This window comes from Brachyistius frenatus, unplaced genomic scaffold (genome assembly GCF_029030835.1).
Source record: "Brachyistius frenatus isolate BFR_SWC_R1_liver_20210118 unplaced genomic scaffold, ASM2903083v1 Contig_332, whole genome shotgun sequence".
In the NCBI taxonomy this organism is placed as follows: Eukaryota; Metazoa; Chordata; class Actinopteri; family Embiotocidae; genus Brachyistius; species Brachyistius frenatus.
The window spans coordinates 71485-83613 of NW_027210931.1; the positions used below are offsets into that span (position 1 = coordinate 71485).

At 43.4% G+C, this 12129-nt stretch overlaps 1 protein-coding gene across 2 annotated transcripts in view; it reads left to right on the top strand.

Annotated features, from left to right (window-relative positions):
* Positions 1 to 599: 599 nt before the first annotated feature.
* Positions 600 to 12129, top strand: part of xkr6b (XK, Kell blood group complex subunit-related family, member 6b) — a 54119-nt gene continuing 42589 nt past the window's right edge. The window contains exons 1-2 of one of the 2 annotated variants that reach the window (XM_069723510.1): positions 600 to 1473; positions 1593 to 1680. In XM_069723510.1, the coding sequence (XP_069579611.1) occupies positions 984 to 1473; positions 1593 to 1680 (578 nt within the window). In that variant the 5' untranslated portion in view covers positions 600 to 983. Of the gene's footprint in view, positions 1474 to 1524; positions 1681 to 12129 lie in introns of both variants that reach the window. The other variant, XM_069723509.1, reaches the window with a different exon arrangement.

The following is a 12129-nucleotide window of genomic DNA, read 5'->3' on the forward strand; positions in this document are numbered from 1 at the left end:
CATATTGATAACTTGAAATATGCTGTCTTATGAAGAAAGGCACTTAACGTAATACTGTTTTCTCAGGAAATATCTATATAATGTATCCGATTCTGATAACATCAATGTTACTATATGCACTCATGCCAGAGGAGAAATAAACTTAAAAAAAAAAAAAAAAAAAAAAAAAAAAAAAAAGCAGTAAAACGCGTTGCAGGATGTATTTAAACATGGACATTGTTTTTGTTTTTTTCTCCAACAAAATGTGACCCCAAACTGTGTCACTGTGACTGATTCAAATATTAAAACAACAGGAAAGACTTCCTTTGGTGGTGTAGAGGCATTTTTGCATGCAGTCGTCATCTGCATCATGCAGTCCTCTCCTGCATATTCGAGAGCTTCAAACGAGACACTAGATGGCAACCAAGTTGAGCGGGAGAGACAGCGAGTGTGTGTGTGTGTGTGTGTGTGTGTGTGTGTGTGTGTGTGTGTGTGTGTGTGTGTGTGTGTGTGTGTGTGTGTGTGAAAGTGCGCGTGAGAGAGGGGAGAGGGAGGGGAGATGTGTGTGCGCGCGCGTGTGTGTTGGGGGAGATGAATTACGTCGGCGTGGGACAGTGGAGGGACGGTCTGCTCATGGCACTCAGCTTGCAGCTGGAGGCGAGCTGCAGAGAGGGGAAACAACTGAACAGCGGGGAATGAGATTAATGCACAGGTAAAAATTGTTCGGTCACAGTTGGATGCATGAGTTACAAATTAAATTGTTTGAACTTGCAGATTAGATTATTGTTGCCAGGTGGGAATAGATCTGCAGTGGAGGGAAAGCCAGGAAAGATGTGCTGCGTCTGTAGCGCCACTGGTGCGCTATCTGGGGACCGAGAAAGCGACGGCGACGCGCTGACACCCCGCTTTTAGATGGCTCCAACATTTGGGGTGCAAAACAGGTGTCAGGGAAGTGTCGTCACGAACCCCGGAAGCCGGAGGAGGTGGGAACATCAGAGGGAAAGATGGCAGCGAAATCCGATGGTCGCGGGGTCGTCACCGGTTTCGCCCAGCTGCACAACCTGGACGAGGTGGTGGGGACGGGAGAGGACGACACAAGGAACGGCAGCTCATTCCACATTTGCCACTGCTGCAACACATCATCGTGCTACTGGGGCTGCCGGAGCGCCTGCTTGCATTATCTCCGGAGGAAGGGGAAGGGGAGAGAAGCTGGGCGACCACCGCAGGAGGAGCGCCTCTGGCTGGACTGCCTGTGGATCATCCTGGCGCTGCTGGTGTTCTTCTGGGACGTGGGGACCGATCTGTGGCTGGCCATCGACTATTACCACAAGCAGGACTTCCTGTGGTCAGGCCTGACTCTGTTCTTCGTGCTGGTGCCCTCGGTTCTGGTCCAGATCCTGAGCTTCAGGTGGTTTGTCCAGGATTACACTGGGGGCGGACTGGGCTCCGTGGAGGGGCTGAGTAGTCGTAGAGCTACAGCATGTTTCCCCCCCCCCCCCCCCCCCCCCCCCCCCCCCCCCCCCCCCCCCCCCCCCCCCCCCCCCCCCCCCCCCCCCCCGGGGGGGGGGGGGGGGGGGGGGGGGGGGGGGGGGGGGGGGGGGGGGGGGGGGGGGGGGGGGGGCAAAGAGACAGGTGCTGCCGCCTCTCTGTCTGGGTCTGGCAGACCATCATTCACATCTTTCAGATGGGACAAGTGTGGAGGTAAGACAAACTTTGTGTTAAGCCTTTAAAATAACCTGACAAACTCCCCAAAGCACAGTGTTTCCAGCTCCTCTCACTCACTCCGTTCAGCCAGCCTTCTAACCTGTTCTTGACTGTCACCTGGTATAACCCGATGTGTACATGACTGGGGTAAAAAAAAAAAAAAAAAAAAAAATCAGCACCGTGCTGATGCCATTACGCTTGCCTCCCCAGTCTCCACTGTTGTGGCACACATGCCTGTATTTGCAACACAGCGTGTTCATATATTTAGCAACAAATGTTATCCCCTCCGCCAAATCCAGACCAGAGTGCCACATCTGCACACAAATTGCACCGCCGTGATTGTTTCATCACAGTGCGCCATTGCGCTTGTGTGGAGAGGGAAGGGAGCTATTTGTTCAAAGAGGGGCAGGTAGTAGCCTAAAGCTTACGTGCGCGTGCGGGTGCGCGCGTGTGTCTGAGTGTGTGTCAGGCGCGCAGCTCACATCACAGTGCACAGTCGCCTCGACTCACTCTCTCTCCCTTTCCGCATCAGATAGGCTACTCCAACCAGAGGCCAGACGAGCATCTGTTTTCCCGGCTCCCAAAACTACCCCCCCCCTCCCCACCGCCCCCCCTCCCCCACCCCCACCCTCGGCCCTCACCCCCCCCCCCCCTCACAGACATGATGTCATCGATTCCTCTGCGACGCTCGACATCTTTGCCCCCCCAAATACGCTTTTTTTTTTTTAATTTTTTTTTTTAGCCATACAAATTGATGCGTCTGGGGACCGCGGAGATACTCAGTGTTCGTCTCTGCGCGTAATCTGTGACATGTAGCAGCCACAGTAGTAAAATGTGACACAGGTGCGCGTAGCTGATCTACTCTATTCAAGCTGTTCAGTCGGAGCTTCTGAGCAGCGAGTTGTTTTTGGTGCAGACAGACGCAGTGGCTGGCATTTAATGGAAAAAAAAAAAAAGAAAAAAAAAAAGTAACGCATGACGGCTGCTCTGAGAGGACTGAGAAAAATGTAAAGCAGCACAGCGAGAGTCAGCGGAATGGGTCAAATGATTTTGATCCTGACTTTGATGTTTACAGTCGACATCAGACACTGAGACCGGTCACCGATTCTATTGTCGTATTTGTGTTTGACAACAGCTTTTGCTCCTCATCAGACAAATGGATTTTCTAAGCCATGATTGTGTTGTAGTCTAATGCATGAGAACATTAGTGCTACAGGCTGAATTACTCATGGTGAGGCCAGGAGTAAAAAATCGGAACTGAAACTCACTGACCTTTTTTGAGAAAAAAAAAAATTGCCACAAGCCTGAAAGGAGATATCTCCTCATCCAGTTTTACCAATTTTATTTCACAGTTTGGTCTAAAAGAAATGATCCCAATTTTTCACAGTGCATTCCTCATCAGACTCATTCTGAGCTGTACCGGAAGGCTGTTATATTGATTTGCTGCAGTTGCATTGGTTCAAGTTTATTTACTCCAGTGTGGTTCAATTGATTATTTTGGCTCATATCTGTTGTGGGAAGAGGAGACATGGAGATTGCTGTTTAACCGGTGCCCAGTCAGAGTCGTTGCTTGTGCTGGTGGTCATAGTGGCTGATTTATCACGAGTAGTATATCTTAAAAGAGTATCTCAAGACACCTCACCTCTTTTGAACGAACCATCTTTTGATCCAGTACCAGGCAAAATGCATTTGCTGTTGAGTCACATGACATATAACTGGCACATGTGATGTTTGGTCATGCCTCACACCATTCTTGTATGCATAATGCACTGTATGGTCACCATGTTGCAGACCATGTAGACCAGTTTCATTGCAGGCATTATGACATAAATAAAAGTGTAAACAATGACATTAATTGTGCCTGTTTTCCTCTTAGGTCTGGTATTATTCATGCTGGCTTGTTTGTCTTACTGAGGCCCCTTATAAGGAACTGAGCCATTGTTATAAAGACGGTATTTTTTTGTCTATGTTTTATTGCTGCCCACAAATTGTTCACTCCCTTGCAAAAAGTTTAATTACATCGACGGCTATTTATTTATTTATTTTAAAGCTTCCACCTGCAGCTGTTTGGCGTGGCTTAGCACAGAGACTGGAAACAGGGAAAAACCTAGCCTGACAAAATATACCAGCACCTATAAACCTCACCAATAGATTTCGTCCTGTAATTTCCACTGGTTGCCTGGTAACTGTTCTCATAACCCCAGGGTGCAAAAAAAAAAAAAAATTGCTAAGTTCGGTTTTGCACTAAGGAAGAGCTTTACTTTTCGCCAATCATTTAAATTTTACAGGAGCAGCAGTAAAAATTAAACGTTGTTTAAGAAAATTAAAAAAAAAAGAAGAAGAAAGCACAGCAAGGAAACGTTGCTTATAAGAAAACACAATGTGTTGGTGTGTATTTTGTGACAGCACAAAGCCTAGGGCGAGGGATCATTGTCAGGCCACTTTCTCCCCTTGGACATGATCCGCCTGGCTGCTGGTTTGGAGTTGAGGGTCAAAAGCTGCTCTTGTCAGTTTAGTGAGAGTTCACAACCTAAGACCCACATGGCTAACAGTTGATATGGAGATTAGCCGACAGTGCGTGAGGCCACCTTGCCAATTGGTAGCATATGTTATCATATTACAGTGTATTGTGGGGGCTGTGTATATTTCAAACACTACTGTACATTGCTCACTTTAGTTTTGAGGGTTTTTTTACGTGTAATTCACGATATATTTGAATTTAATCGTGTATTTGGCTATTTATGGACAATAAATTATATTTTAGAGTGACAGGATTTCAAAGCACTTATCATAGGCAAGGCAAGATGCTTCAGTATCATTTTGTGGAAGGTTTGGCGTTCGTTAACAAGCTGAAGTGCCGACAGGAGTCAAAAAAACGCTGCCTCATCATGTCTCATTACTCTGTCCTGTTTTCAATCCTACATTCAATTAGCTCCACCTCCCCACCCCTCTGTACACCTGAGGACTGGGCTGATGACAGAATCGCCGAGCTTGTTTTGCAGTTATCGCCTTGTTAATTGTTGACAGAATGGGGAGGGTTCTTCTCCCATCTGTAATCCCACTATGTCACTGGCTTTCCACAGCTCTTTCATGTCCTGCCTCCCTGTGAATCACTGGCACTGCTGCTGGTGGCTCCTTAAGCTTTAAAGATTCTGCTCACATACACTCAGGCACACAGTGGATCACACATACACAGAGGTTTCCTGGCTGTGCGATGGACAGCTTAATCAGTGTAAACCCAAATTAGTGTCTGACTGAAAGGGACCTCGGTCCATCTTCTCCCCCTGAAGAGATCTGTGGAGAAGGTTTTGGAAATTCTTTGTTGTTGGGTATCCCTAGCAGAAATGGCTGGGATGTTGTCTTCCTTTTTAATTTCTAATGGCTGAGTGAAAATGTTGTAGGCTACAACAGGCCAATTTCTGTAGCATCTCACAAATTGAATGTCCGTTACAAACCACTGAAAAGAAGCATTAAAAAAAAAAAAAATCTTCTGTAGTCCTTACATATATATGACATATTTGTCAGATCTTTAAAGAAGAGGGCCTATCTGCAACATACAACATACGAACAGTAAGTATATATTTCAGCACGATTGAACAATAGGAGCATTCTGCATATTACACACAAAGCTCCGTTTACATGTTACAGGGAGTGCGACATCTGTGAAAACATCCGTATCATGTCTTCTGTAGCTCCTGGGAAAGAACAGCAGAAAGAGTGCATTACAGACTGAGGTGTTGGGTTTAAAATGGGTGTTGTGCATTTTTAGGGAGGTATAGAGGTTGAGTTGCATCATGGGAAATGCATGATCCAGCCCTTTTAGGTCTTAACCAGTCCTAGTGATCGAAGAAAAGGATATTTCAGCCTCTTCTGCTTAATTTTTGGTCACTCTTATTAAAATGGTTTCTTGTGAGTCTCCCAAATCTTTATGGAATTGCAATAATGAATTGTCTGAAAAGCCCCTTTCAATGCCCATATATTCAGAAAATGTGCATCAGGACAACATTTTGCTAGTCTAAAACATCCATGTTCACTATATGAACTCTGTGTTGTTCAGCCCAGTGATATGTTTTGAATATGGCTATTTAAAGTTTAAAATTTAGTGCTCTCTGCTTTGTGAAAATAAAAACAGATCACTTTTGCAGGGATCTGTCTGTGGTGGTTATCCCCAGTTTTCTCCATATTTTTTAATAGGTTTTAGTTACCAAAACCGACATTTGAAAGATGATCTGAAAGATAGACTAGAGGAGAGACTAGGGAGCTGTCCCTCCTGAAATTACTGCTCTGCTCTTGTCTTCTTTGTGGGAGCTGTCCAGTGCTGAAATTCTGCCTCGAGCACAAAGACGAGTTTCAGTGCATTTTCTTGGTATTTTTAATGCTCCTGTGTCAAATTATACTCACTGAATATTGTAGGGTGTGTATACATGAGAGTGTGTATTGATTTTTACTGTCTCCCGGGCAAATACAGCACTCTGTTGCACTAGGTCGGTCGTAACCACAATGGAGATAATATCTGGAAGACGTCATGTTTTGATATGCTAAGAAATATTCAGTTTAATGATGTATTCGTTGCACATTTGGACTCCTGTGAAAAGTGAAAAAGACTTTGGACGTGCATCTATACTCAATCCATGACAGTGTTTGTCAGTTTGTCAATCTTGTTAGGTTGAGTTTGTATGATGTCCATCAGAATTAATTACATTCATCTTAGCTATTAAGAAATTCTCCAGTTGAAGAGCAGAAGCCAAAGAAGGGGGGATTCCCCCCTCGCAGTTGTACAAAATGTTTCAACACCACATATCTGGTTGGTTGGATTACGCTTTAATCCACAACAAGAGTGGGCTCACCACTAAGCGGCACGAAGAAATTGCCTCATGGTTGACATCTGCCACTGTTTCCTAGCCTGGTAAATATTAAAACAGGCTGCAAAGGAGTCAACAAAAGCCTCTCTTGGCTGGCGGGGAAGCTTGTAGTTGCCAAAAAAAAGGTTTGTAGATGCAGTGGAGCAAGACATTGAGATGATACAATGCAACCAGCTGCCCTGTCAAGGAAAAAAAAACAGCTGAGGGGGTGAAAGAGGGAAAAGATGAAAGCTTGGATGAATTGTTGACAATCCATATAATTATGTATTGAGAGTTTAAAATGGCGAAAGATGGGAACATTTTGTTCTGTCCAAAGTGGAGACACTGGAGTATTTTTGGAGCGAAGGAAACGGCTGATAGACGCCTGCGTCTTACTGGGCTGCATATATTCTTTGCGGGCAGAATACATAAGGCACGAAATCTCCATAAAAAAAAATGAAATTGTTTCCCATTGTTGTAAAGGCAAATGAAAAGAATATTGTGCATTGATCCTCACATGCTTCATTTTCTAAGATACGGATCACATTCAAATATCTAGAATACCAGACACGTAAATGCGTTTTGTTCTTCAGAAAACAAAAAGCACAGAGCACACAGGCATAGACACAAAACACTTCTTTTTCTTTGTAAAGGCACACATCTTACTCTGTTGTGTGTTATTTACAGACAGCACATTAAACTTCCATTGCTGCTCTGGAGCACATCAGTCGAACGCTACTCATTTTCTCATTAGCAATGATAACAGGGAACAAACCTTTGCAGCTCTCCAAGCAAACCCTCCAATTATGTGACAGAGGAGCCTAACAAAATGCAAGAAAAGCCGACTTTCTTAGGAAAGTATCACAGCTGGGGGTAAAGAGACAGAAAGCCATAAATGGCACCGAAATATGTGCTTCAGTTACTTGAGTAGCAGAGAGAGAGAGAGAGAGAGAGGAAGAGAGAGAGAGAGAGAGAGAGAGAGAGAGAGAGAGATCTGAAAAAGAGATTTAACTGCTGTTTTGGTTCTGTGTCATCAGGATTTTGGTTCAGGCTCGGCTGTTGAATTACGGAGTATTGATAGAAGATGTTTGCACAAGTGTGAGGTATTTAAATCTAAATCTTTCACCTCTAGATGAATAAACTCTGTATCATAAAAGAGTATGGGTTATGGGTACATAAGGGTTAAACCTCTACCGCTAAATGAGAAGCTAACATGTCAGCTCATTGTGATCCCATTTCTATGGGAGATAACGCCAGCTGTTATTGCAGAGAGCTCTTAAGTTCAGTGCAGAGCGAATGAATGGGAATAAAAAGCCTGCGATGATGCTTGATTTAACCGCCTCAGGCCTGCCTCCTGAGCAAAATAATATTTTGTAGTAGAAGCCTGAAGGCCCTGATGTTACACTGTCGCTGCCTCTCCACACTGGTCAGCAGAATGAGACGGTCTCAAGAAGGAATATCAAACACTCAGGCAGACGGAGATTTGTATGTGGATCACATACATACGTGTGTGCGAAGATACACAAACTGCACCTCAGGGGAGCAGAGAGTAACTCCTTTTTATATATACCTCTTTATATGCAGTCTCTCACACTCACAGACACACAAAAACACACACCTTGGCAGAGTTACACATTTCCATGTCCTGTTTCTTGAGGCACTTAGATGACAATGGACAATGAACTTCTACCCTCCTGCTGCTCTCTCCTTCTGCAAAAAATTATTTTCTGCACTCTCTTCTTCATAGTACAGAGAAACAAGCCAACCTCTTATTTCGGACTTTATCATCACCGGGCTTAGACTTCTGAATGCAACCCAATATCACGCCAATGTGTGTCGGTCCACGTCAGCATCCTTTGACAGTGTAATGGCTTGTCTCGACTTGGCTTGAAAAACAATGTGGTTAGGTTTAGGAAAACAAAGGCACATTGTTAGGGTTCGGCACAAAACTACTTGGCAGGAAAAAGTTTCTTTAAAGAAATCCACGTCACTTTCTTGTGGACTCAAACCAACCACCGCCTAACATATATATGCTTGTAACATATACTTCCTCATTTTGAATTTAGCGTGTTTGTACTTCGTCAACTGACCTCCGTCACATGGCTCCCTTTTTTTCCCCTGGTCATACTGTGCGTGTACTTTTCGTATACCAGGCGAGGGAAAACATGACATTGACACAGTATCCTCTCTTGCACAGACAGGTGTATTACACGCTTCGGTGTGACAATGTGATGCCTGATTGTGGATATAAACCAGGGGTCCTAAACCAATAACTCACACGCTACTGGTTAAATATGCGTGTTCAGTATCACTTTGTTATTGTTTGCATAAAAGAAGCTTATTCAGTTGTTTAGGTGGAACTCAGCTATATGTGAATACATGTTTCAGTGTCCGAGAGCTACATGAGTTGTCAAAGTAGCTCTCCAAGGTAAAAAGGCTGGAGACCCATGATATAGACGCATAAATTAAGTACTTCCTATATTAAGTACAGTATATCCTCTAGTTTGCTTATTATAGAGAAATCCTATGTAAAGACCAAAACTAAAACCAATCATACATTTATCTTACCAACAAGGATTGCCTGTCTAACGAGGGAACACAGATGCACTGAAGTTTATTAAATAGTATTAGTTAATCCCATATTATTAGTTGATCCCATACGCACTGTCCTTCCAGAAAGGGCATTAGATGTGTTTAATCTACAGTTGAAAGTATTGCTCAACAAAGGCGCTCTTTAGTTTTGATTTAAATTTAGTTAAAAAAAAAAGAAAAAAGTGCTCAGCTGTTTTAAGAAATTAATGAAGGTCTTTTTTTTGTCGTTCTTTTGTTTTTAATTATATATAAAAAAAAAAAAAAAAAGAGAGAGACCACGCATGTATCATCCTAAAATAATGTCTTAAGTAGAGAACCAGTGAGTAGTGAGTACCACAGACAGGGTAGGAAGGTATTGAGCGATTTAAAAACATGTTTTTGGTTTTGGTCTTTTTATTCAAAGCCATCCTTATCTTTTATATTTGATTAGACATGTACTTGCCAGATTCCGAGTCATTTTTCAATTTGCGTCCGTGTATGTTAACATGTTTACACTCTTCCATTCCGCTTGCTACAGCTGTAGCGTGCACGCTTGTGGAACTTGGCTCATGACGATGTAGGATTTATTGACTTTGAAGTCTGTTGTTTGTTCAGCGCGGTGTGTGCCTTGTTCTGTTTGGCAATTATGTTGGCTGCATCAGTTCAATTCTCAGTCCTCCCTACAACCGTCTGTTATTTCCTCTCTCCTCTAAACAGAAGTCTAAATCGGCCCCGTTGACACTTTTCCTTTGACTTCTTTAAAAAGCCCTAACTACATGCATGCATGATGTACTGTATGTATTTTCCACATGCATATTCTACTTAGAGAAGATAATTACCAGGGCAGAGGTTATCCAGTGCGAGCTCAAAATACTCACACACAGAGGCTATTTTTCATCTCACTCACCCCCCCCCCTCCCACACTTAATACTTACATTCCTAATCTGTATTAATGCTTGTTGTTCTCCTGAAATAGGTGAGGCACACATTCCCAGATGTACCATTTGAGATCATCATGTGTTCTTCCTGTATACTTTCCTTATCCATTAGTGCTCTCCATAAGCTCAAGCCACTGCGTTACCATCTGTCTTCCCTACAAAGTTAACATATGTTTTTATTTTTATCCCTTGCTCTCACTTCCAACTATTAATGTTCCTAGACTCCTCATAAAGTCTGTTATCGCTGTCCATTCATCCTGGAAGGAGACACCACACTGTGTGCTGCTCTTATCCTCCACTTATTTGCTATAGTTAGAACGATAGGGCTCTCTGCACTATGTGCTGAAATGCTGTGTCCCTTACCACTAGTTAAAGTCATCATGCGCGCTCCCTCCCCTCCATCTTTCTCTTTGTGTCTATGCCTCTCTCCCTGTGTTGCCTTCACATAAAGCTGCACTTGACCTCCATTTCTGTCAAGGAAACTAGAGCATCTGGCTCCTGCCCCATTACAACTCAACACCTCCTCCCTCCTTCCCTACCTCCTTTATCCTGCCATACCACCCATCTTATACTCCCTACAGAGCCCATTTTCAGATCTCCCGCACTCCCTTCTTCATTTCTGCTCCCTCTTTCTGACAAAACGTCTCATTTCTGCAGGAAACTGTTACACCTCAGATCATGAGTCAAACTGTGGCTTAATGGTTCTCCTCTCACACTATATGCCATTCCCTCAGATGCATAGCTCCTCACAGGCACTTATTTATGCTCTGTTGAAAAGACTGCACACAATAGAGCAGATCAATACAAATGCTCGAAAAAAGGAGAGGTTATAACCTCGGTGATAGAATTTGAGTCTTTAAAGGTGCATGCAATAATATTAAAACTGAATGAAGTTACTCCTGTGTTGTGACGGGTTTCTGGTACTGTGGCTCCCACTGAGAATCAACACGCAGTGTGGTACAGCTTTTAGACACTTTTCAACTCGAGGCAAAATAATTATACACTTGTGAGAAGCTTCTTTCATCCCAGGAGATCATGCAAGGTGACTGTACAAAACATGTTCAGGTTTAAGTGGAGGAAAAATAACAACAATCAAAGACAGTCAAAAATCCAGATAAATAAGAGCAGATATTTCTCTCAGCAGTTTGACCCCGAAACTAAAGATAAAATCAGAGAGAAACCTGAACTTCTGCCTAATGATAAAAATAATAATGGTAATAAAATACATACATTTGCATGTTAATTATATTAACAAAGTGCAAGTGTAAGTGATTAGCTGGCAAAAGGACTCCAGTGGCATAAATAAGATCCTCTGTTGTTGAGTAAGTAGGCAAAGGTATAGCTGTAAGATAATGTCCTGATATAAACTATTTGCTACAAGTTTTTCTGGCCCCTAGTGGACAAAATTTGTTTTAATGCTGCCTTAAGGAATATTTGTCAGGACAGTCTAACTTACAGTGCGAACAAACTGGCATAAAGACATATATGCAGTCTCAGCTTGGCTGTGGATGAGACGAGGTGAAGGCACCTCTGTGCAGCTACTGAGATTTGGATAAATCCTGAGCAGCAGGGATTTCTGCTTAGCGAGGAGTTCCATTAAGCAAAGTCTGCAGTGTTTGTGTGTGGGAAGCTAGTGAGGGATCACAGACTGGTGTTTCAGTGTGAGTTTCTGTCACTTTGCTAGGGCACCTGTACAGAGGACTGTGGGGTTTTGGGAGGAAGCTCTCTTGCTGGTAGGGCTCCTTAACCCTTTGCTGCCAGGTGAAGTGTTTGACCCATAACTCCGTTTATATTGAAGGAATTATATAGTTGTCCTTTTCCCAAACTGTCTGTAAGAATTAGTAGTAAGACACACTACTGTGTAAAGGGCAATCAGATGATGCAAAGTGGGACCACAGTGCCCCTTCCACAAGGCAGTCTCAAGCACAGTCCATTGTATGTAAATGTTGCCAATCAATCATGCAGCAATATATGATAACTCATAATTTGCCAGGCAGCAAGGACCTGCTAACATGCTAAACACGTATTACATGGTTTAAACATGGTACACATTACAGCTCACCACAATGCAGTTATGAGCAGATAGAAGGATGATG